The sequence below is a fragment of the Danio rerio genome, chromosome 16 (genome assembly GCF_049306965.1).
Source record: "Danio rerio strain Tuebingen ecotype United States chromosome 16, GRCz12tu, whole genome shotgun sequence".
NCBI classification, from domain to species: Eukaryota; Metazoa; Chordata; class Actinopteri; order Cypriniformes; family Danionidae; genus Danio; species Danio rerio.
The window spans coordinates 42,772,460-42,799,551 of NC_133191.1; the positions used below are offsets into that span (position 1 = coordinate 42,772,460).

At 34.0% G+C, this 27,092-nt stretch overlaps 1 protein-coding gene across 2 annotated transcripts in view; it reads left to right on the forward strand.

Annotated features, from left to right (window-relative positions):
• The window catches only part of zgc:113232, a 29,900-nt gene extending 7,294 nt beyond the window's left edge, over nucleotides 1-22,606 (forward strand). The window contains 24 exon segments of one of the 2 annotated variants that reach the window (NM_001014359.1): nucleotides 1,977-2,061; nucleotides 2,385-2,450; nucleotides 4,721-4,995; nucleotides 5,356-5,409; nucleotides 6,753-6,806; nucleotides 6,920-6,973; nucleotides 7,079-7,132; nucleotides 8,498-8,551; nucleotides 8,799-8,852; nucleotides 12,404-12,457; nucleotides 12,580-12,633; nucleotides 12,727-12,771; nucleotides 12,941-12,994; nucleotides 13,108-13,161; nucleotides 14,323-14,376; nucleotides 14,958-15,029; nucleotides 15,222-15,257; nucleotides 15,387-15,431; nucleotides 15,536-15,568; nucleotides 18,154-18,300; nucleotides 18,392-18,568; nucleotides 18,653-18,743; nucleotides 18,833-18,910; nucleotides 22,078-22,606. In NM_001014359.1, the coding sequence (NP_001014381.1) occupies nucleotides 1,977-2,061; nucleotides 2,385-2,450; nucleotides 4,721-4,995; nucleotides 5,356-5,409; nucleotides 6,753-6,806; nucleotides 6,920-6,973; nucleotides 7,079-7,132; nucleotides 8,498-8,551; nucleotides 8,799-8,852; nucleotides 12,404-12,457; nucleotides 12,580-12,633; nucleotides 12,727-12,771; nucleotides 12,941-12,994; nucleotides 13,108-13,161; nucleotides 14,323-14,376; nucleotides 14,958-15,029; nucleotides 15,222-15,257; nucleotides 15,387-15,431; nucleotides 15,536-15,568; nucleotides 18,154-18,300; nucleotides 18,392-18,568; nucleotides 18,653-18,743; nucleotides 18,833-18,910; nucleotides 22,078-22,280 (1,947 nt within the window). In that variant the 3' untranslated portion in view covers nucleotides 22,281-22,606. 2 annotated transcript variants of the gene reach the window in all.
• Nucleotides 22,607-27,092: the final 4,486 nt, after the last annotated feature.

Sequence of the window (27,092 nt, forward strand, 5' to 3'; positions counted from 1 at the left end):
CCATGGGTAATTTTCAAATTCATTTAATAATATTTAAAAATAGCTAGAAAACATTGCTTTATATTAACTAATACTGTATTTTTAGTTATTTTTTAACATTTTAAAATGAACCTATTACAGTTAAAAACAAAAAACTATCTAATTTATAACAGAATGGAGTTACACTAGTTTTTGCCTTGATTTGCTCACCAATGTCTTCTGCATGGCCCTCTATCCGTTGAGTGACATAAAAAAAAAATCAGATATATTTACGTTTAATTAATTTCAGTTAGCTTTTTTGTAGCTAAGAAATAAAACAAACAAAAAAGGTTTTGTCAAATTAGAAATGGTAATCTCTGTTAAAGACATTTGCCCCAACCCTCTCCATTTTTCTCACTCGCTTAAATGGGATGGTGGGTCAAATCAATGAGCCAACTTTGGCCCGCATGTCCTACTTTGAACATCTCTGCTTCAAAGTGATAGTTCAAACCAAAATGAAAATTCTGTCAACATTTACTTATTCACTTTTGAATTTCTTTCTTCTGTTGGACTCAAAAAGAAAAAAAATAAGAAAAAGCTGGAAACCTATAACCATGAACTTTAATAGTATTGTTTTTCAGGTTTCAGCTTTCTTGTGTTTAAAGAGGAAAAAAGTCATAAAAAGTTTTTAACCACTTGAGGGTGAGTAAATAGTGAGTCAAATTTCATTCAACTACCTCTTTAACTACATTTACCCCTAGCCAATCACTATTTGTAAACGATGGACCCTTTTCAAAAGATTGTTATGATGCATTTAACGATCATTATAATCTTAAATCCTTGAAAGTTTTTAATATTTAGATTTTTTTAAGTGTACATACATTTTATGTATTCAGGTATGTTTTATTTAATCTTTGCATCACATTAAAAAAAATTAATTACTGCTTGTATGAGTCGTTTGTAATGCAGAGTCTTTGGGGCAGGACAATAAGTTTGACATAATTCTCTCTTCTGGCTGCCGTCATCAGTCTCACACTATTTTTTTTCTTTCCTTTAAAAGTCTAGATAACACCATTGTTGAGTTTTTCATTTATTATTTCAGCAAACAGAACTGTAAAAAATATTTGTTGTACACTCCCATTCACTGCACTCCAAGTTCAACTATGACAACTTCTGCTGAGAAAGCTGGAAATGTGAAAGGGTCCATTTTACCAATATTTTCTACCACACATACTCTTTATTTATTCCTAATCTTTTATTTCTCCCATGGTAAAATAATAGATGTAGTTTTATAGTTTTCAATTAATACGCTGGTTTTAAAATCTAGACATAATTGATATGCTGGTTTAGGTTTTTAAAAATAGTTTAACTTATTATAATAATGTTTCATTAACTATTATTTTAAGTTTATATAGGCCTATCTGTTTTTTTAAATCAGCCATCACATGCTCCATGACATCATTTGTGACATTTCAGTTCATCACGAGGAAGTGCATAACAGGAAGAAGGTTAATTTAAGCACATGAAGCCTTTCTAAAACAGATAAGAGTAGTTTAATAAGTTTAATAAGTGTATGTGTTCAAGGAAAGGACCAAATGAACACGGGAAGTAAGTAATGAAAAACTTCTCAAAGTCAAAAGTAATTAAAATTACTTTTAACGAAATGATGAAAATGACAAGGGAAACCCCAATGTAAAGAAGAAAACCATTTCCATAACCACACAAGGAAGGGAAAATTCCCTTTCACTGATCCAGCTGCTAAAATAACAAACAAAAGACAGCTGTGCACATTTCTGAATGTAAACAGATCATTGGTATCTCCAATAAAGTTGTGAATCTACTTGCTATTTTAACTTTAATGGATGGATTTCCACCCAGACTGTAGATCAAAGGTGTCAAACACAGTTCCTGGAGAGCCACAGCTCTGCACACTTTGACAGTCCTGCTGTAGATATAGACTGTTCTGTATTCTTCCTGTGTGTTTTTGTATGACGGTGCTAGTTTTGTATTGATGTCAGGTATGGACCGTGTCGCTCAGCTCTGTGTTCCTGCTGTGTGTTCTGCAATCTCACGCCCAGCAGGATTATTCAGGGTTACTTTCAGGTGAGAGTACCTCATGACAAAGAAAGGTAACACTTCATTTTGATGACCCATTTGAGTATTAGTAGACTGTCTGCTTAATATCTGTTGATACTGTTCCCTTAACAGACATTTAACTGACTATAAGAAACTTTGCAAGTACATGTCAACTTACACTAACCCCAACCTAACAGTACTTATAATCTAATGGGAATTAGTTGACATGCAGTTGCAATGTAATTTAAATTAAACAAACGGACCATCAAAATAAAGTGTGACCCAAACAAATAGCAAATAAAACATTTAAATGGCAGATTTACATTTCCTAATTTCTTTTCCAATCCCAGGAGAGCGCATGTATGAAGGCTCCATAGCTGAACGATATGATGAACATTCTGGATACAAATACAGAGGTAACTGAGATATTACTGTTCCCACCCACATCACACACAAAATAGTTGTGCCATATTAATATACTTGTTATTGTAATATTCCCTTTTTACTGTAACTACAACAAAGTGCAAACTAAAATTGATTTAAAAAAAGAATACAAATGTAATTATTAATAATAATAATAATAATAATGGTTTATAAGTAGATGCAGTTCACATGAAGCATGCATATACTGTACTGGCACATCCTTGTAGCTTTTTGGATACTGTATTTAATTTATGCTTAATGATACAAAAACATGCATGTTGTATTTATGCAATATGTTAATATACAAACAAACTACATAAGCTTGTAGTTGTGAGGGGGAAAAGGCTGTAATTTGAAAGCTGTAAACAAAGAATTTGGAAAAGAAGAAAAAAAGCACTTGGACAAATTTAAATTCTGAAAAAAAAAAAAAAAAACATTTTGTTCAATGAATTATCAAATTCAGGGAAAATATTGGTAAAATATTTTTCAGATTCCCAGTATACAGTTATTTACTTGCGGTGCTTAATATAATTTTTTGTATTAATTATACAGTTGAATTCAAAATTAGTAGCCCCCCTTTGAATTGATTTTTCTTTTTTAATATTTCCCAAATTATATTTAACAGAGCAAGGACATTTTCACAGTGTGTCTGATAATCCGGAGAATTTTCATCCGGAGAAATATTTTTTCTTCTGATTTGTTCTATTTCAGCTAGAATAAAATCAGTTTTAAATTTTCTAAAAAACATTTTAGGGACAAAACTATTAACCCCTTTGAGCTATATATTTTGATATTCTAAAGAACAAACCATTGTTACACAATAACTTGCCTAATTGCCCTAACCTGCCTATAACCCAATTAACCCAGTTAAGCCTTTAAATGTCACTTTAAGCTGTATAGAAGTGTCTTGAAAAATATCTAGTAATCATAGCATCATGGCAAAGATAAAATAAATCAGTTATTAAAAATTAATCATTAAAACTATTATGTTTAAAAAATGTGTTGAAGAAATCTCTCTGAGGTTAGGGAAAAAAATAAACAGGGGGGCTAATAATTCTGACTTCAACTGTAGGTCTAACTCCTGAGAAAATATGCCAGCTAGGTTTCTGCTGGTATCAAATTTATATTGTCTTGTTGCAGTTAATTGCTGAAGCTTTTATCACAGTATACAGTACTATTACAATGACCTAAGCAGTAAAAATTATTATTTTAACAGGTAAAATAACCAAGAAATGCTTAGTGTATTGTTTTATTGCATATGCAGACAAAATAAATGTTTGAAACAAATGACTAATCTCATTAGTAAACATTATTTAATGCATTTAAATCAACAGTGAGAATCAACCATTTTTTAGATTCATGGTAAAGTTAATAAAAAAAAGACTAAAATCTGAATCTTATATAAATAAAACGACGGTTTTTGATTTTAACGTGTTATTAGACATTAGTGAAATGAACATCAGCTAAGATTAATAATTGCTTTTGTAGTAAATGAACAGATGTTAACAAATAGAGTCTTACTGTAAAGAATATATATATATATATATATATATATATATATATATATATATATATATATATATTTTTTTTTTTTTAAGATTTATTTTTGGCCTTTTTGCCTTAATATTAATAATATACAGTATGAATATTCCTCAAAGGCAATTCCTAAAAGTTTAAATAATTAATAATTATCCACTGTAAGTGCCCACCATATCTGTATTGTGCATGTTCATTATCATGATATGATAGATTATTGAACAACAGCATGTTTAATGCCAACTTAAATGCAAAAATGCAAGTTCAGCATGTCTCATTCCTGTTAAACTCTCTGAAAAAGAAACTTTTTTTTTCTTTATCATGACAGGTGATCAAATAAATTTGTCCTTACACTCAGATATAGACTTATATATAGAACTGCCAACTTATCCAGCATATGTTTTACACAGAGGATGCCTTTCCAGCTGCAACCCAGCTCTGGGAAACATCCATACACACTCATAAACACATACACTACAGCCAATTTAGCGTACCCAATTCACCTATAGCGCATGTCTTTGGACTGTGGGAGAAACCGGAGCACACTGAAATGCCAACTGACCCAGCCGGGGCTCGAACCAGCGACCTTCTTGCTGTGAGGCAACAGTGCTAACCACTGAGCCACCATGTGGCCCTAAAGAAGCATCATAAATATTTTTTGGAGTGTATCCAGTAAACTGCAGTCAGAAGAACTTAATGGCTTAGTGTCTCTTATCTTCTTCCTCAGTTGATTATCCTGCAGAGTCCAAACGCGGCAGTGAAGACGAGCTCTCAGCATCTGGATTTGACCCATACGCCCCTGCAGGCACCATGGTCACCATGATCACTGAAGAAACCTACCCATACTCCACAGGAGAGGAGTCTTTTGATTACGCCAAAGAGGACAAAACCTTGATGACACAGGTCCCATATGGAGGAGATGCTGAGTTGGGACAGGAGGGACCTACAGAATGTGACTGTGAACCAGGAGAGCCTGGATTTGGAGGCTTTGCGGGACCTAAGGTTGATAAATGATGTGCCTTCGAATCATTTAAACACTGACCTACCTTTAAAGTTCTATGTACACTGTTAATAAAAATTTAGTAAATTGAATTGTTTTTCTCTATAATATGAACTGTATTTTACTCAGTTATGCAGTATGTTACTGTATTTTAAAGTTGCATTGTGAAAATGACTGCATATTTTACAGTAAAGATATACAATACTGTAAATACTTATACAGCATGATAAATAGTACTGTAAATCTGAATACAGTATCCTTGCTGTAATTGATTTACTGTAAGTTACTAGTGAACTGCTGCCAGTTACTGTAGATTCTACAGGATTTTTTTAACAGTGTATTCTTCAATAATTGCTTTGTAGGGTTCAAGGGGTCTACAAGGGAAACAGGGCTTCCCTGGAGTTCAAGGAAGGGAGGTAAGAACAAAACAAGATTTTAAAGTTTATGGCATTATGTAGCATTTCACTGACAGTGTTAACATAAATAATAAAGATGTATGAGACTGCAAAATAGTTTAATAATCATAACTGAAAAATCCTCAAAATATGGAGATTTTTTTATTTTATTCAAACTTTTTTGTCAAAGTGTGTTTTTTGCTAATATATTGGCTGGTTTTGGCCTGTCACAGATAAATAAATGACCAAACCAAGCACATAAAACACCAGTAGGTAAAATTGCTCCATATGCACTTGATCAATCCCATAATGCACCGCAGTAATGAATGTACAACTATCAATGTACAGTCAACGCTTATAGAGAATACCCACAATGCACCGTGAGAGTTCACACTCTGAAGGAATTTCCACATCTTTCTACAAGATGGCATCCACAGTCAAATCTTATTTTTAGATAAATTAGTTATTTGTTAAATTAACATTTTTCCCAGTGATGGGTTGTGGCTGGAAGGGCATCCGCTGCATAAAAACATGCTGGATAAGTTGGCGGTTCATTTCGCTGTGGCGACCCCGGATTAATAAAGGGACTAAGCCGAAAAGAAAATGAATGAATGAATTAACATTTGTATATACAACCAAAATCAAAATATTGTGTTCATTACTAATAAACAGCTCGCTAAGTGTTAAATAACTATTGAGTTTTACATACAATCCGTCATAGAGGATATATCAACCAGTAAAGCACAAATAAAAGCAGCATCCGGTCCAGTGCTTTCATCAGATCGTAAACATTTTTTCTTTCATATAAATCGTTTTATTAGTGGAGATTTTAGATACAGTTCTTTAACAATACTAAACTAAATCTTTCATTCAAATGATTCGTTTTAAACAGCTGATTCATTTAGAAACAAAAAATAATGTTTTCATGAATGGATCATTGAATCTATTAATTTAAAAGCAGATTCATACAGGAAATACAGTAATACACTTAGTATTACTACTTGTATGGTCAACTATTGTATAAAGACAATATCACACTTTCGATGTGCTGATAATTGAGAGAATTGTGCAGTTACTTGTGTGATATTTTTACTGAGTTAACTATGTACTATACTATACTATACTAAAACTATATACTACATACTACAAAAACCCATACAGGGATATATATATATATATATATATATATATATATATATATATATATATATATATATATATATATATATATATATATATAATGCAATTCAGACTTTTGCACACATGAACTGCTTTTGCACAGATTTTTATATTTTTAAAGCATGTTGGAAGGATTAATAAAGTTTAAAAAATTATAGCAAAATTAATGGCTGTCATTCATTTAGGGTTACAAAGGGACAAAAGGAGTGCGAGGAAGAGGCGGAGACACTGGTCCTGAGGTAAGCAAAAGGAAATGTTGAAGCCGCATCTTGTTTAGAGGTCTTCTATGAGACATGGAACTGCTGATTTAATACATTCTTTAGCTTACTAGCCTTACTTTCTTTAAACTTAGGGCGACTCTGGGCTTGATGGAGAGGATGGTGCATCTGGCTTCTTTGGTGCAATTGTGAGCAATACATTTTTCAAAACGTTTTAAAACTTTACCATTACAGAGGTTGTTTTTTGTTTAATGGCTCTTCTAAATGTGTAGTTTTCCTGTTCTTCATCATAGGGCCTTCCCGGTTTGCCAGGTGACCCAGGTGAAACTGGACAACTTGGAGTGAAGGTAACAGTCCACCCTTAAATCATTAGTAGAGAAGAGCAGATTTTGGTTATAGCAGCCAGCAGAGTGATACAGCCTTTTTATATTATAAATGAATAAAGCTATTCAGCATTTTTATGAAACTCCTAAAAAGATATGAATACACGCACAATGTTCAGCTGAAACTAACAAAGGCAGTAAAACACCAACATTCTTCCTTTTTGTTGTATTACATTTCTTTTTTGCATATTATATTTTATTTTTTGAAACCTGAGTGTTCTGGCCTTTTGAAATTAGCATAGAAGTACGGTAGCAGGCTTTGTTTCTAATGGACTTCATTTCACTCACAACCCCACAAAACTTTTGTTCCTTTTGTTTATTATAGAAATTTAAAGATGGAAATGATATCAAATTAAATTCTTCCAAAAATGAGAATCTTCAACAAAATTGCCCTCTTCAAGAGTACTGTCGTCATTTAACGCCTTTAAAAAGTGTATGACTAACAAATTGAAAATTAAAACAAGTAATATGTAAACTGAAATGTACACTTTCCAATGACTATACAGCACTGAAAACTGCAACCGATCGTTTCTGTTAGCTTTTAAAGGTTAGGTTTTTAAAAAGCTGCGTTGTCGTTTTTATCTCCTTCTGAGAGAGCTGAAAATTTTTACATCCATGAAATGTTTCTTTTAGTATTGTTTAAAAAAATAACTTTTCATAGTGGAAATATTGTTCAATATGATATTTAATGTGATTTATGATTTTTTAGTGCCATTCATTAAAACTGACTTAAAGAATATACAGTTGCATTCAGAATTGTTAGCCCCTCTTTGATTTTTTTTTTCATTTTCATATATTTCTCAAATGATGTTTAACAGAGCAAGACAGTTTTGACTTTAATTTTTTAAACACTATTTTAAGGTCAAAATTATTAGCCACTTTAAGCTATATTATTCCGATAGTCTACAGAACAAAGCATTGTTATACAATAACTTGCCTAATTACCCTAATCTGCCTAATTAAGCTTTTAAAAGTTACTTTAAGCTGTATAGAAGTGTCTTGAAAAATATCTAGTCAAATATTATTTACTGTCATCATGGCAAAGATAAAATAAATCAGTTATTAGAAATGAGTTATTAAAACTATTATGTTTAGAAATGTGTTGGAAAAAATCTTCTCGCCATTAAATAGAAATTAATTCAGGGGGGCTAATAATTTTGACTTCAACTGTATATGCAATTTACGATTATAAATTATTATTTTGTTAATTTATTTATGTTTATTTCATTATTTAAAGATTTAAGTTTATATATTAAGGATGTATGTTTATATATTAAGGTTTGTGTTCATAATTATGATGTATTTATCTATAATATTTGTGTCCGGCAGGGTGATATCGGAATAGAAGGTCCTCGTGGAGGAGTCGGTCTCCATGGAAAGACTGTGAGCAAAACAGCATCTTCTGTGACACATACCACCAGCAGGGTTTCCTCTCCACATTTCAGTCAAAGTTCGTCATTGTTGTAGCGACTGATGTAGACCACATATCTAAGATGATCTAGACCTCCACCTTATAAGTCAAATCTGCGTTTCTATTGTCATCTAAAACTCCTGTAGTTATCATGTAATATCGATAGCTGACAATTTTTTTTTAACCATGCATTTTTTTGTTTTGTTTCGTTGACCTCAGGGACCTGTTGGGCCAAAGGGTAAATCTGGAAAACTAGGAGGGAAAGGTGTTAAGGTAAGCCACTTTACTCTTTTGCAAATATTGTGATGTACTGAAATGTTTAAGGTCAGTCAACAGGTTCAATAGTAGTAGCGCTACTACTACTGCTTTACAGAAATATCCTCATATTTACAAATAATTTGAATATGTTTTTTTTTGCTTTATCTATTACCATAATTTCATAGAACAGGAAGGAAGTTAATAACAAAAGTAAGGTCAACAAGTATGTGTAGGTGTCAACAAGTGTGTTGCTGAAGGGCACAAAACTCCTCCAGAGGGACTGTCCCTGCAAAACGCTTCTGCTAAATGACCACACTCTTGAGCCGTTAATAATCTCACATTAGTTAGAAAAAAAACTGATTTAAAATATCTGCATTATGTCAAATGCTTCCCTATTCAGATCAAATGTCATGAGTTTCATTTCCCAATCGGGGGAGGTTTGTTTATCTGCATTTGTTCTCAACTTCTTTCAGTTGAAATATAGTTGTGGAACTGTGTGGGTAGGTGGCATCACATGTGAAGAGAACCGTGACCTGTCATGGAATATTTCAACGTTTCACAATTTTATCTAAAAAAATATGGGTAAAAGGCTAAAAGAGGCTTTTAAGCATTAATAGTGTTACAATGTTATAAACAAAATAGTAAAAAAACACCTTATGAATCATATTTAAAACAAAAATGACTTGATGATATGTTTGTAGTTTCCATTTAAGAGTTACAATATGGCACAAAAATACTAATTACTAATCATTTTAAATCAATTTACTTTCAAACCGCTACATTTGAGCTATCTGTCAGTAAAATGTTTAGAAAATAAGATTTTTGTTATTGAGGACATTATTTTGCATGAATAATCTGTTTAACTGATTGACATTTAAGCATAGTTTCACCCATATTTTGACCTTTTATTTTTACTAAATTTAAATTAAACCGTTTCATTACATTTACCATACACTTGTATTTAAAAACATGGAGACGGGAAAGTTTTCTTTTCTTTGACTTGATACATATTAGAAGTCTCCCTCCTGTGAAATTTTAATTCCCTTTCAAATATTTCCGAGGTGATGTTTATCAGATCAAAGAAATTTTCACAGAACTTCCAATAATATATTTTTCGGGGGTGGGGGTTAAATAAAGTGAACATCCTGACCGCACGCACACGCACACGCACACACACACACACACACACACACACACACAAACACAAACACGAACACACACACACGCATTTGCTGAAGTTCTGGAAGGTTTCTGTGCCTTACTTAGGAGATTGAGGCCAACTTACTAACCATTAGGCCACAACCGTGAGAACAAACCAATGTTGGTGGTATAACTTGCCTAATTATCCTAACTATCCTAGTTATTGTAATAACCTACTTAAGCCACTAAGTTAAATAATAGCATTTTGCAAAATATGTAGACAAATATTATTTGAAATCATGGCAAAGAGAAAATAAATTAGTTTTTAGAAATTAGTTATTAAAAATATTGAACTTCTCTCCATTTAGCAACACTTGTTAAATAGTTTTTTAGAATTACAATTTCACAGGAGACCAAATCATTTTGACTTCAACTGTATATTGATTGAGTTTTTTTAAAATTGCATTACATTTTCTATTTTACAAAACTTTAGTCGTTGCACTGCATTGAATAAAAATGCTGGGAATGAATGTTTTAAGTACAAGTTAATATACGTGAACATATTAGCCCACAATAATGACATTTTTAATAATATTAAATGATAATAATAATAATGGCGAGGCAGTGGCGCAGTAGGTAGTGCTGTCGCCTCACAGCAAGAAGGTCGTTGGGTCGCTGGTTCGAACCTCGGCTCAGTTGGCGTTTCTGTGTGGAGTTTGCATGTTCTCCCTGCCTTCGGGTAGGTTTCCTCCGGGTGCTCCGGTTTCCCCCACAGTCCAAAGACATATGGTACAGGTGAATTGGGTAAATTGGCCGTAGTGTATGAGTGTGTGTGTGTGAATGTGTGTGTGGATGTTTCACAGAGATGGGTTGCGGCTGGAAGGGCATCCGCTGCGTAAAAACCTGCTGGATAAGTTGGCGGTTCATTCCGCTGTGGCGACCCCAGATTAATAAAGGGACTAAGCCGGCAAGAAAATGAATGAATGACTGAAAAATAATAATAATATTAATAATAATAATATTTAATAAAAATGTTCACATTGTCCTCAGTGATGTGAAGATACTCTCCAAAACAGTAACTAGTAGCATTAGTTACTTTTTATAGTAAGTAATGCACTACATTACATTGAGTTACTTTTGAGATAGTTTTCTTACCTGGCTGAGGCTTGATCTCATTCAGAACTTGCACGTTTTCTTCTTCTTCTTTTATAGAGAAGCTCTGCAATTAGCAACACAACAATAAAACAAATTAGAAAATAATAATTTAGGATAATTTTGCTCTTTTGAGAACCTCTTGACCATACATGTATAGCATGTACACTACCTGAAAAAAGTCTTGGTGTCAATCCCAGTTGTAAGAGCAACAAATAATAACTTTATAGTTTTTCTGGATGAATCATCTGTTGAACTGCATCTTAATCATCACAAATACTGCAGAATATCTACTGGAACCTGCATGAGCCAGGATTCTCACAGAAATTAGTCAAGTTTAGTGAAGGAAAAATCATGGTTTGGGGTTACATTCAGTAAGGGAATGTAATCTGCAGAGTGGATGGCAACACCAACAGCCTGACGTATCAAGACATTTGTGCTGCTCATTACATTAAAAACCTGCAGCAGGATAGCGCTCCTTCTCATACTTTAGCCTCCACATGAAAGTTCCTGAAGGCAAAGCAGGTCAAGGTGCTCCAGGATTGGCCAACCCAGTCATCAGATGTAAACATTATTGAGCAAGTTTGTGGTAAGATGAAAGAGGATGCATTGAAGATCAATCTGAATAGAAATAAAGAATCTTGATGAACTCTGGGAGTCCTGCTAGAAAGCTTATTAATAAGTGATTTGAGTCATTGCAGAGATGTATGGATGCAGTCGTTCAAGCTCATGGGAGTCAAATACAATATTAAATCTTTTTCCACTGCACCATGACTTTATATTCTATACTGTACATTATTTCTGTTAAAGGACAAGAATTTTGTCTAAGCAAAGTCAGACTTTACTGTCTTAATTAATTAAAAATCAAGGCATGATCATATTCTATTTTGGTAAAATAAGCGTAATCTAGAGGCCTTTGTCTTTCATATTATCAACTAGAAGTCAAGTAAGGCTCTGGCTTGCCATCATAATTTCTGTCTATAATTTTCCGCAGGGAGTGCACTTTCTCATTGAGCATGACAACATTCATTTTGTGACTACATTCATTTTAATTCAGCAATTTATTTTTTCAAAAGCTAATTAATTAAACCAAATTAACTTACTTAAATCTAAATCAAATATATATTTATTTATTGTTTTTTATTGCATTATTTTACTCATTAATCACAAAAGTAATATTATTAGTAACTCAAGTAGGATCAAATTCCAGTTCAGTCTAGACTCATCTAGAAAGTATAAAAAAAGAACTGAGGAGTCTCCCCATCTCTCAACAGGGTTCTGTCGGCAAAACAGGAAAACAGGGACCTGAGGGACGACAGGGACAGAAGGTTGGCTACAAGACTTACAGGCACATTTAATTCACAGACTAAGCGTTATTAGTATGTCACACTTTATTACATCTCCTATTACTCCTGCTGACTCAACCCTAATTATCTTTTTGCATCATCAGGGACAGACAGGAGCACCTGGATTCTCAGGAGACCGTGGAGAGCAGGGTTACTTGGTGCCAACTTTACTCATAATCTTTTTCTTTTTATTACTGTGCTACAAGGAACTTCCCTGTAGTAATCTGAATATCACACTGTTTTGTTATCAGGGTTATACGGGAGTTCCAGGAGACCGGGGGCGGACAGGACCAAAGGTCTGTTATAATAAATTCGTTGATGAAGGTTATCAGTGAAATTTCCCCTAGTCTTGTGTACTCTTTGTCAGTCATAATGTTCTATAAACACTTAATATTTGACAGTTAAAATTAGAGTTCTAACTAAACACTTTGCCTCTTATTTTCTATTTCTCTCTGGTATCTTCAGGGAAGTAAAGGTACTGGTGGCTTACCAGGAAGTGACGGAGAGCCAGGAGAGGATGTGAGTGGCAAATGGCTTTTGATGCAAATGTTGTAGTTCAGTAAAATAAAAAGAAAATCCATATGTTTTGTTTCTGGGAAAAGAAAAAGCAAAAAGTTTTGTATATTTTTCAGGGCACTGTGGGTGTTCCAGGAGTTGTTGGGGTTCCAGGGGCTTTTGGACCTAAGGTAAGAAAAGATTTTTAGAAAAAACAAAATAGGGCGGCATGGTGGCTCAGTGGTTAGCACTGTCGCCTTACAGCAAGAAGGTCAATGGTTCGAGTTCCAGCTGGGTTTTTTGGTGTTTGTGAGTGGAGTTTGCATGTATGTTTGCGTGAGTTTCCTCCGGGTGTTCCGGTTTCCCACAAAGTCCAAAGACGTGCAGTACAGTTGAATATCCCAATACTTTACTGCGTAAAACATATGCTGGATAAGTTGGCGGGTCATTTCGCTGTGGCGACCCCAGATGAATAAGGGACTAACCTGAAGGAAAATAAATGAATAATAAAAACAAAACACTAAAATTGACAGCATACATGCTCTCGGGCCAGATTATTATGTCAACTGCTTCATCAACTGCTTGCTAAAGAATGTAAATAATTAAGACAATCACATGGCAATAACTTAATGGATTTACGCATTCAAACCGCCACCAGAATGAGAAAGAAGTAGGATTTGAGTGACTTAAATGTACTTGTCTTGCTGATGTCAAACTGTCTGGTCTGAGTATTTCAGAAACTGCTGACCTACTGGCATTTTATGCACAGCCATGAGGGATATTAAAAGAATAGTTCAACCAAAACTAAAAGTTCTATCTTTTACTTGCTTTTGACTTGCCAGAATCTTGTTAGAGTTTGTTTGTTTTCTGTTGAACACAAAAGAAGGGGGTTCCAGCTGGTTTGAGCCTGGGTCAGTTGGCGTTTTTGTGTGGACTTTTGCTCCGGGTGCTCCGGTTTTCCTCAGAGTCCAAACACATGCGCTATAGGTGAATTGGGTAAGCTAAATTGTCCGTAGTGTATGTGTATGAATGAGAGTGTATGGGTGTTTCCCAGTGATTGGTTGCAGCTGGAAGGGCATCTACTGTGTAGAATTTATGCTGGATAAGTTGGCGGTTCATTCCTCTGTGGTGGCCTCTGATTAATAAATGGACTAAGCTGAAAAAAAATGAATGAATAAATAATACTTATTAAATGAAATGAACAATTGCAATGAACAAATGAGCAATTTATTCGTTGGAATTGTGTCTATCTGAAAATCTAAATGTGTGTATTTAATTTGAAAGTAATCTTCAATTCCAAACATAGCAAAAAGTTTATGAAATTCCATCTTCCCGTTTCTCTTTCTCTTCAGGGTATGAAAGGGGATCGTGGTCTGAGGGGGCGAACTGGACGAGTAGGATCTGTGGTGAGCTACTTTAAATCTTAAAATCTGCTTTAAAGGGAATTTTAAAGGAAACAGGAATCATTTTAAGCCAAATACTAAAGGCTAGTCAGTTAACCGGCATGTGATCAACTCTACATCTAAACAAAGTATTACTCTGGTGATGAACAACATTACTGCGGTACATTGGAAATCACCTGGTGTTCTTTTTCTGTGGATTATGTTACTAGTCAGAGGTAAAGTCCCTAAATGGGGATTTACCAGACTGTACCAGAAAACGAAACTGAAACTACGTTCAGGCGGTGCTGTATTTGTAGATACTGTAACAGTTTCACTTCATCAGAGCTGTTGTCTGAACTAGAATAGCAACATTTATTTCTCATATAGTCTGATTTTTATTTCATTTTGTCACCATTAAAGTATAAAACAAAATAAACATGTCAATTAATCTGACACTATAATAGGGATTAAGATCTCACCTCTTATTTATAACAAACAGTAATAGTAAACATTTTTTAATACTGATTTTGAGTATCATAAACTTCTAATTCTTTTCTCCCTATTAAAAAAAGCATGTTTGAGGTTGTTTTTAATGTCCATTTTAGGGTCCACAAGGAGACAGTGGAGATGCAGGGATTTCAGGGAAACCCGGGCCAAAAGGCTTGCCTGGACCAACAGTATGCAACAAGATTTACTTTCTGCATGATTCACCAGCTTTTGAAATCCTTACTTTCACTATTTGTTGCTTTTAAAGTCTGATTAATGATGACTAGTTTCAATCTAGTCATCAATCAGAATGTAATGTTGTTTAGAAGTGTATAGTTAAAATAAATCCCAAATGATTCATTATTAAATGTTCTGATCTGCAGGGTGCCAAAGGGGAAACAGGACCAGATGGTGAAAAGGTAAATTCAAAGAAATAATATTTAGGAGCCAATTACATACAAAGATGTCACCAATGTCACCAAAATGAATTGAATTTTTGATTCTTTTTATATCAGTTACAATCAAATATATTTTTCTAACTCTCTCAGGGGTCACTGGGACGAAAAGGAGGAAAGGGTGCTAAAGGAGATAAGGTACAACCGTCAGAATGTGAACTAGCCATTGTATTTTCTGTTCCTGTTTCCATTACACTAGCCAGTTTGCATTTTAACCACAGTGTCGTCATTTCACCTCATAGGGAGACGCTGGATCTCGTGGTGACAAAGGGCAGGTTTGTCGTCACTTTTAACGTTATACAATACGTTTTACGTCAGCGGTTCTCCACAAGCTCATGATGATGTACAAAGACACAGGTTTGAATCTTTCTGTGATCATCGTCAGTCTCAACATCCCTAGTATTCATTGTCCTTAAGTACAAATATCTCAACAAACAAAACTCATACAAAACTTTTTTTTGTTATTATTAAATTACGCTTATAATTATAATAATTATATTATAGATTTTTTTCATGTCACATTATTATTTTTTGGAAACAATTCTAATATGATTATTTGGTTGTCATGAGATATTTATCATTAAAATAAACCAAAATCAGAAAAAGTTGGTACAGTAAGGAAAACGGAAAGAAAGTAGTGTTTTCTAAATTTACTTTGACTTGTATTTCATGTTCCTTGTGATTTAAAAAAAAAAAATTCTCGAAAATAAACACGTTTTTTTAACTTTCACTTTCACTTTTGATCTATTCTGTATACAGGGTTTCTGCAAATATGAGACTTTTAAAGACACTTTAAAGACCATTAATAATGAAATTTCAGACTTTTACAGGACAAAACGCTAAAGATTTTTTTGTAATGGCCAGTGGAATATTTTTTCACTTGCCGCATTAATATAAAAGTTCAGTTAATTCTTCGCCACATATTTTAAATCAATGCTCTCAAACTCAATTCCTGGAGGGCCACAGCTCTGCATAGTTATCTTCAACCACCTCAAACTCACACCTGCTTAATAGTCTTAAGGAGTCTTGAACACCTTGATAAGTTGGATCAGCTGTGTTTAATTAGGGTTGGAGCAAAACTGTGCAGAGCTGAGGCCCTCCGGGAATTCAGTTTGAGACATATATTTTAAATAATATTTCAAAACAAACATACACATATACAGCTGAAGTCAGAATTATTAGCCCCCCTGAATTATCAGCCCCGTTTATTTTTTCCCCCAGTTTTCTGTTTAACAGAGAGCAGATTTTTTCAACACATTTTTAACATAGTAGTTTTAATAACTTCTCTAATAACTGTTTTATTTTTTTCTTTGCCATCATGACAGTAAATAATATTTATAGAAAATATTATCAGACATTTTGTGAAAATCTCTTAGCTCAGTTAAACATCATTTGGGAAATATTTAAAAAAAGAGAAAAAAATTCAAAGGGGGGCTAATAATTCTGACTTTAACTGTGTAGGTTTCCCTCATAAGTCCAATGACATACGCTATAGGTGAATTGGGTAAGCTAAATTGTCCGTAGTCTATGTGTGTGAATAAGAGTATATGGGTGTTTCCTAGTGATGGGTTGCAGCTGGAAGGGCATCCGCTGTGTCAAACATGTGCTGGATAGGTTGGCAGTTCATTCTGCTGTAGCAGGGACTAAGCCGGAAAAAAAATAAATGAAAATGGTACAGTGAATGTCCTGGTCCTCCAGGTTAGGGGCTGAGCAATGGGCTAAGGACCAACCTCGTAAAAATGAGATGTTATGAAACACCAACATGATGCAGCTAAATATCTAATTTCCACATAAAGGCCCTGGGAGTAAGTAATTATATATATATATATATATATATATATATATATATATAATATATTATAATTTAGCATTTTTAGTTTTCTTTAAAAAAAAGATGTTTTAAAATCTATAATAAACTAAACTGATAAATTCACAACATACATTTATGTATAAATACATGGAGAACTTTAAAACAAAGGATGTAAGGAAGATAATACACCATATTGGAAAATAGTTCGTTAATTGTACTTAGGTAGGTTTTTATAGATGGATTGTTGGTTGTACTGATTGGGTAGTAGATAAAGGAAAATTATGGCCTGTTTTAAAGTATTTTTAATTACATTTTTCATTAAATAATATAATTAAACATTTTAATTAAATAATTAAAACCAGCAGACTGAGGAACAGCTTTTTCCTCAGAGCGATCTCCCTTTTGAATTCAGCCCCCCACTAATCTTTTGCCCCCTCATACACCCCCACACCCTCCTCATGACTTACACTCCCCATAATCACTGCACTATTTAATATGTGCACATTTAAAAATTGCACATACATCGCACTACATTGCACTAATTCATGTTTGAGTTGTACATACTCACTCTACATATATATTTGTAATTATGTTCGTTTCTATCTGCACACTTCTGATTATTAATAACAACCTGTACATATATTCATCTCTTGTAAATCTTTGTTCATAGCTAATACAACCTGTATATAATGTTCATAGTACGTCCATCTGTAACTGCACTTTATAACTTAAACCGATATCCTGCACTTGCTGCTACTGCACTGCTGGTTTAGGTTAGACGTAAACGGCATTTCGTTTCTTTGTACTTGTACATGTGTAATGACAATTAAGTTGAATCTAATCTAAAAAAGCATTTAAGACATACAACCCCATATTTCAGTGAATTTAAGACTTTTTAAGGCCTAAAATTTAGTTTTTGAAATGTACGATTTTTAAAGATCCTGCAGACACCCTGATGTAGCACTATTGTATTGAATTAATTATAGAAGTTATTAAAAAAGTGCAAAAAAAAAAATAACTTCTAGTAAAACATTACTTAATGTGTTGTAGCATGGAGTGAAGGGCCGACTGGGCCGTGATGGACTTGCTGGTCCTATTGGACCTCCTGGTCTGCCTGGTCCCAGAGGAGATGAAGGCCCTCGAGGAGACCTGGGAGACAAAGGACAGAGCGGCCCAAAAGGAGAGCCAGGTGAAATTGTGCGTATCACATCATCATTATCCACCAGCAAGAAACAAGTCCAGCTTTGAGTTCTCTCATGAAACATGTAGTATAACTCACTGCGTACAGGGTCCGGGACTGACGGATGAGCAGATCCTGCAGCTTTGTCAAGGTGTGGTCATGGCTCAGATCTCCCAGTATGCTTCATCCATACGTGCCAAATGCGTTCAGGGCTGTCCCGTCAACAACCGTACCCTCATCGGACCCCCAGGAGGCACGGGGCCACGTGGAAGTCCAGGCAAAGCTGTGAGCAGAAATAAGAGATGATTAAAATCTTTTCCAGGCACTCTTACAGTACTTCAAATAAAGTGTGTATTTCATTGGATTCAGGGTAAAGCAGGAAAGACGGGTGCTAAAGGTGAAAGAGGCCCTCAAGGCATCAAAGGAGTCGAGGGCCAAAAAGGAGCTCCAGGAGAAGCTGGTACTGCAGTGATATGATTATTATTATAATTATTAGTGGTTTAATGCTGTTTATGCATATACAGATGAGCTCTCTGTGTTTCTCTAAAGGTGCTAAAGGTCAGAAAGGACAGAGAGGTGATGCTGGCAAAGGTCTACCAGGACATGATGGTCACCAAGGCCTCAGAGGTACTGGGTTTTTTGGTCTGTCAATTCAGGTGGTTTCCGTAATCTGATTCTGTTGGAAAGTTTGTTTGTTGAGATTGTTTGCTTTTATGAATATACAATGGTGATTGAATGCAAAGGAAAACACTTGTTCTGAGATAAAGTGATAAACTTTAGCCTAGTAAACTCTGGAATGGTTTTGTTGTGGTGGGAGTCATAATAGGGAATGTGTTGAATGAATGTAAAGCAGAGCAAACCTTGATCTTTAGAAATATTTATATGCATATAAACACAGCTATGGAAATTCTGCTTTAATTTCTCGTTTAATTTCTTTACACATTTGTTGACAACATTGGTTGGTGTAATTGGTAACTACTGTAAAGACGGGTAATTAAGTAATTAAGTAACTACTGTAATTAAATGAAGTTTTAAATTAAGATAAGCTGTAAAACAACAGATTAATTTTTTTGTCGGGTGATTTTTATTGTTTACTTACAATATACTTGCCTTAAATACTGTACAAATACTGTTGAAGTCAGATTTATTAGCCCCCGTTTATTTTTTCCCAATTTCTCTTTAACGCAGAGCAGATTTTAACACATTTCTAAACATGATAATAACTCATTTCTAATAACTGAATAATTTTATCTTTGCCATGATGACAATAAATAATATTTGACTAGATATTTTTCAAGACACTTCTATACAGCTTAAAGTGACATTCAAAGGCTTAACTAGGTTAACTAGGCAGATTAGGGTAATTAGGCAAGTTATTATATAACGATGGTTTGTTCTGTAGAAAATGGAGAAATATATAGCTTGAAGGGGCTAATAATATTACCTTAAAATGGTGTTTAAAAATTAAAAACGGCTAGCCGAAATAAAACAAATAAGACTTTCCCCAGAAGAAAAAATACTATTAGACATACTGCGAACATTTCCTGAATCTGTTAAACATCATTTGGGAAATATTTTAAAAAAGAAAAGAAAAATTCAAAGGGGGCTAATAATTCTGACTTCAACTATATCTGCAGTTCTGTATAAATCAACTCAGAGAAGCACAGTAATTGTGTTTTATGGTAAACAAAATTAATTTTGCAGAATAAATCCATTTTCTAACTAAAGTTCACATTCAACAGGACATGTTTACAAAAAAAAAGACTGAGAAATTAGTTCATGAAAAAATAAGATAGCTTAAGTCTTAAAAAAATAAGAAGCAGAGTAATTATTAGAGTAAATGGTAATTATTGCACTATATTCTTCAGATATTTTGCTTAATATCCTGGTTTTTAAATTAAAGATGGTTACATTTGTCAGACAGCACATGCTTAATACAAAAATAAGTAAGAAATGTATGTGCTTATGGTATGAATGAAATATAGTTTTACATTTTTTAATATGTTTTAACACATAATGTTTAACATTTAAAATAGTTTTCTTTTTAGATGAAACTAAAAAATCCTGTTTGTCTTACATTTAAACAATTAAATAGCTTTTTTATTGTCCATGTGCTGAAATTTCTATGAATTTTAAATAGTACTGAGTCAAGTAATTAAATTGACTAATTAAGTTACTTTTCAGACAATAATTTAAATAAAATTTTAATGATGTAATTGGTAAGTAATCTTTTTTTAAGTAACCTACCTAAATGAAACAGAAACTACCAGCACTTCCACTCATCAAGAATGTTTTGGTTTTACTATGAATAAATACATAATTTTATTACAAAATTACAACCCAAAAAGATGTTATAGTCATTAAACAATTGACATTAAATCTCAGCCAGTTTTTCACGTAATAATAACTCAATGAGGTTTTCACAAAAAATTAGGGAATTCCTGCATCACTTGATTTTCATTTTTTAATTTGACTGAAAGAAATAAAAACTTTCCAAAACCGTTGTTTATATAGATCAGTAACCTCTGACATGGCAAAAACTATCAACGGAAATTTGGTTTCTCTAATCATGATTCATTTTAAAGTCAAATTTTAGCTGATTTATTTGGGCAAAAATAGCAATCTGGGTCACATTATTTACATGTTTACAAATGTCAGTCAATTCTGTTTTCACACTAGCAGATACACTACTTACATAAAAAGAATATACAGTTAAAGTCAGAATTATTAGTCCCCCTTATTTTTTTTCCTTCTTTAAATATTTCCCAAATTATATTTAACAGAGCAAGGAAATTTTCCCAGTATGTCTGATAATATTTTATCTTCTGGAAGAGTCTTGTTTTATTTCGGCTAGAATTTTTTACAAATTTTTTAATATTTAAAATTTTTTAACAACCATTTTAAGGATAAAATTATTAGCCCCTTTAAGCTATATATATTTTTGATAGTCTACAGAACAAACGATAGTTATACAATAACTTCCCTAATTCCCCTAACCTGCCTAGTAAACCTAGTTAAGACTTTAAATGTCACTTTAAGCTGTATAGAAGTGTCTTGAAAAATCTAGTAAAATATTATTTCCTGTCATCATGGCAAAGATAAAAGAAATCAGTTATTAGAATTAAGTTAAAACTATTATATTTAGAAATGTGTTGGAAAAAATAACTTCTCTTCGTTAAACAGAAATTGGGGAAAAAATAAATGGGGCTAAAAATACAGGGGGCTAATAATTCTGACTTCAACTGTACATTTAATTTATCACTCCAAATCTACAAATATTTAGTTTTAGTAAGAAGACATTTGTGCTTCGTTTTTTGAAAACAGAGTATTTTAATTGTGGCAGGCAAAACACGAATGACAGTAGGAATACAATGCTAACTGATTGAACAAAATAAATGCAACATGCATCAAATATATTTCAGCATGAGTTTTTTTAACACTAATTTACATTTATTCATTAGATAGACGCTTTTATTCAAAGTGACTTACAAACGAAGATAAAAGTAGCTCTTTAAATAACCAAAGAGCAACAACAAGTTGATGCCATGACAAGTCTAAGTTTAGCAGTTTTTTTTTTTTCTTTAATTATTAACGCAAAAATTCTGCATTATCTTAAAGAAGATTTACACACTTGACTGCATAAATGGTCCACTTTGGTATGCTGTCCTTTAAAAGCAAACCATAAAAAATAAGCACCATTATACCAATCTAGAAGATGCATCATTTTAACAATTTAATTCTAAGTTTAATAAAAAAAACTCCAATAATAATGTGTGGTTAATTTCTCTGAACAGGACTACCAGGCCATCCAGCAGAGCCTAAAGCTGGAATTGAGGGCCCACGTGGACCCCGAGGGTTTCCAGGACCTGTGGGTCAGACTGGAATGGCCGGCAGTGCAGGAATACCAGGAGTGTGTGAGGCACGTGACTGCAGCATTCATGCACCTGTAGTGCGCAAGGAGATGGGACTGGTCAAAGGCCCCGGCAGCCAGGCCTAACAAACACTAACCCGGGATAAGAAAATTGCGCTGTCGATGAAAGATGTCAGAGAACGACAGACTGGAGATCAAAGATACAGAAATTACCAGCACTTTCATCGCTTTTCACAATGTTTTGGTTTCACTACGAATACAGTACAGACATGTAAATAATTTTGTAAAGCATCCTAAATCCACATCTGCTGTGTCCTGAAATAGCCTTTGTTTTGTTTTTCTTCACTGAAAATGAACTAAATTATTTAGACAAAGCAGTTTTGTTCAGTAGCTTCAACATATTTCTTTTCATTTTATCCATCAAGAGTAAATAAAGAGATGTTTTTTGTAAACGTGTTAAACTGTGGATCCCTGTGTGACACGAGTATAATGCAACCACAGCTTTTTTTTTCTCTGACCAGTGTTTATTAGCCATTTCTAACTTGGGACTTTTTCCTAATCAGTGTTTCTTAATAACTGGTTTGTAATAACTTAATAACTGTATGAATGCATTTAGGTGAATACATAATCATAATCAACTCTGATTCATGTTTTATATAAAGAAAAAAGCGCTTTAATTATAGGAAAATTTCATAGACAGTACACAGATATTTATAAGGGACATAACGGCAGTGTGTTTCAGTTTCTGTATATAGACTTGTTTTATACAGTGGTCCCAACTTTTTCTAAGATATTTTTGTATGAAATTATACACAACTTTTTATTTTTTGAGGGGGGAAATTACAGCAGCAATAAATAAAAATCTTGCTCATATAACGAGAAAATACCCGTTGACACCATTAAGCAGCACAAGTCAATGAGAACAAAGTCTTAGGAAAAGTTAATTTACAGTAACACTTTTGATATGATTTCGATTAAATGCTATCCAATAAATTAATGTCTTCAGTTTTACTGAATCTACAATAAAAGCCCCTGCCTTAAAAACAATCAAAAATAGTTAAAAGAGGTAGATATGATATAAAAAATAGGCAGCATATGAATGTAAAAAAGTGCAGTGTAAAGCTTGCTGGATGAATCTATTGCAGGACCTGTACAAATTGAGTGCTTTCAGACGAAGGATCTAAGCAAGCGGTTTCTGCTTCTGTTGTGCGTGCATACACATCCAGCAACCAGACATGCAATGATTATGACCATGGCAATTACTGACAGGATAGCACCTAAAAGAAATGACAGAAGAATTAAGCATTATAGTGTGTGCTTTGTTACTTAAGTCAATAATCCCATCCCAATTTTCTTAAGCGCATGGTACAAATTCCTAACACATACACCTTATTATTATTAATAATAATTTTGGAAGTGAAAAAGGCCTAGAATTCAAATGTACATGATTATTAAGCAGATTTCCAACAGGTCTTAATATTTTTAATACATTTTTGGGGCCTTACTTTTGTCATTTCCGTAACACTGCATCCTTCTTGTGGACATTTAATAATTTTTCACATTTAAATTAGAGTAAATCTAACTCTGGGCTATTTTATCTGTAAAAAAAATCAAGCCAAGTCGAGCTTTATTGTCATTTTGCTACATGTGTGGACATACAGAGGAACGAAATGTTGTGTCTGGCAGGACAACGGTGCAACATAGATTAATCATAAATACAAACACAACACTGGATATAAGAGCTGTTTTAAAAGAAAAAACTATGCATAACTAACATATACTATAAGATACTTAATTATACACATAAGACAGGCTATACAAGTACTTTTACATAGGACTGAACAATGCTGTGCAGGATGTTGTGCTAGAGAGGTATTAAAGGTGAATATTGTGCATAAGAGGTATTTAAGGTTAAATGATTGTGGCACATTTATATCAAACATCGTTTTCATTACTGAGTTCTTGTAAGATGGAGTTTAAATACTGTAAAGTGTCAGAAGAAAGACGAGTGTTTCTACAGGTGGTTTGTCAAGCCCACTCACCTGTACGAAGCACAATTTGAAATGCACAATGTTTCCAAGAGACATGATTAAAAAAGTGTCTATAGTGCAAATGTGCAACTTGGTGCAAGAGTCAGAGAGATGAGAGGGTGTCTTTTTTACAGGTGGTTTCTTAAGCACACTCACCTGTATGGGACATACTCAGGAATGCATGGGTGCTTAACAAAACAACTGTAGAAAAGACACCCTCTCATCTCTCTGACTCTTCCAAAGGAAACCTTTTCAGTAATAATGCACTGAATCTAATCATAGGGCATTTTCCTTTTCCAGTCCCTGTTACACGTATACATCACTTTAGATAACAATTAAAGATTATAAACAAAAAGTTATGATTTTGATGATGCCGTTTGGAATTTGTATATGATCAGAATACTGACTTGTATAATGACTATGCACACAATGAAGATTGCATTACCAAACACACAAAAACACAGTCTTCATTTTTATATTACCAGTGTGTTCTCTCGTCTCAGGCTTGTTCAGTGGTTGAGACATCATTATACCTAAAATTAAATAAAATGCGTAAATGCAGGTTACCAGAAAACAAACAACTCATCACTGGGAGACATTAAACTTACCATAGAAATGTATGAGGTGTTCAGTCAAGTGTTTCTTTAAAATGATACACACAAACAGTTCTAGTTAATGTGCTGAATGATTCATTAAATACATTCTTTGAGATGGACAGAAATAACTCACTCTTGAGCAGATGACAGAGAGTGTGACATTGACACAGGAGTCCAGTAGCATCTTTCCAGCGCTTAGCTCTATGCATGGACTGTGACACTCCGGGACCAATTTCAAAAGTGTGCCGATGGACTGAAGGAAAACAGCATGCAAGCTTTACAATACAGAACTTCTAGAATTTATGACTGAAAACAAATCTGTTGTCTACTTACACGTTCCTCAGCAGACCAGTGCTGGTCACAATCCAGGTTCTTCAAGGCGTATTCGGACTCTACATAGCGCAATTTCCCAGTGCAATTGTAGGTTTGTGTTGTCTCTGTGACTGTAGTGCACACTGAGAAAAGAAAGACATATTAAAATGAGCTATTGTTTCATCTAGAATAGCTCATGTTTATTATTATATGCGGCAGCACCGTGGCTCAGTGTTTAGCAATGTCGCCTCACAGCAAGAAGGTCGCTGATTCGAGTACCGGCTGGGTCAGTTGGCATTTCTGTGTGGAGTTTGCATGTTCTCCCCATGTTGGAGTGGGTTTCCTCCAGGTGCTCCGATTTCCCCCTCAGTTCAAAGACATGCGGCACAGGTGAACTGAATAAACTAAATTGGTCGTAGTGTATGTGTGTGAATGTGAGTGTGTAAAGATGTTTCCCAGTACGGGGTTGCACCTGGCAGTGCATCCGCTGTGTAAAACATATGCTGGATAATTTGGCGGTTCATTCCGCTGTGGTGGCCCGATGAATAAAAGGACTAAGCCGAAGGAAAACGAGTAAATGAATAGCTGTAGCGTATGTGTGTGAATGTGAGAGTGTATGGGTGTTTCCCAGTATTGGGATGCAGTTGGAAGGGCATCTGCTGTGTAAAGCATATGATGGATAAATAGGCAGTTCATTCCACTGTGGCGATCCCTGATGAATAAGGGACTAAGCCGAAGGAAAATGAATGAATGAATGATTATATGCTTTGGGTTGTGGGAAAAAGTGCCTCATAAATAAAATGTATCATCATTATTGATTGATTATACTGTAAATACTCAACAAATTACACTTGTTCAACTGATAAATGCAAATATATTTAGAGATTGAATATCAATCCAAAATCGGATAATTTTGCAACAAATATGTGCAATCTGGCATGATTGTTGATGGCACACTTGCTCATTCAAGTATTTCTAAAACTAATGATCTACTGGGATTGTCATGCACAAGTAACCATCTCTAGGGTTTACAGACAATGGTGAAAAACAGAGAAATTGTCCAGTGAGAGAGATTTCTAAATGCCTTGTTGAAAGGTCGAATAAGTTGTACCTAATAAAGTGGCCAGTGTGTATATTTATAAAAGAAACATGAGACGCAGCACATGAGAAAAGTCATGTGTATTTATCTTTTGTGCGCGTGTATGTGTTGTGTTTGTCTGTGTGTGGCGTAAAGCGTGACTCGGTTTGAAAGGACCGCGTAAACATTTGCCTGCTCACCAATAACATTGCGTCATGGGGAAATCCCAGAATTTCAAGGGACTTTTTTGTTAAAGAGTAACGTATCACTTTCCCTGGTAATTTGAAACACTATATGATTACATAAACCGAATCTAACATTTTAACAACTTTTGTAGTTTGTTAATAAAAATAATAAACAATACATAACAATAATAATGTATAATAATAACAACAATAATAATTGATAATAAACACTTAATAAAAGCATTCATTTCTCATCAAAACAACCATCTCGATCATGCCAAACTGACATAAACGGCAAAAATCATTAGCATGTGCAAATAATGATGCTAAATGCTAACGTTAAGCACCGTTTAACTTCGCCTATATGGCTAATGACACACGCAGAGGAGTCGGTTATTGTAATCGCTTAAAAAACAATACTCAGCGATAAAATAGCTAAATGATAAATAAAAGCGAGCTTACTATGCATAAAATAACTTACCAGGCAAAACTAACAAGGAGAGCCAAATCAAAGGGAGGCAAAACCTTATCCTGCCACAGCGCATGGTGCCAATCATAGTTAGATACAGTGTGAAATTGGTTTCAGTTTTTTTTTTTTGGATAATCTGACCACTCATGCCACAAACCCCTTGTGAGGGATTCCCTCACTGACACCCAACCACGTGCTTTTCAGTTTAAGGAAGTAGGTGAAAGTAAAACTGCTTCATACATACTATATAAATGAAGTTCAAAATCAA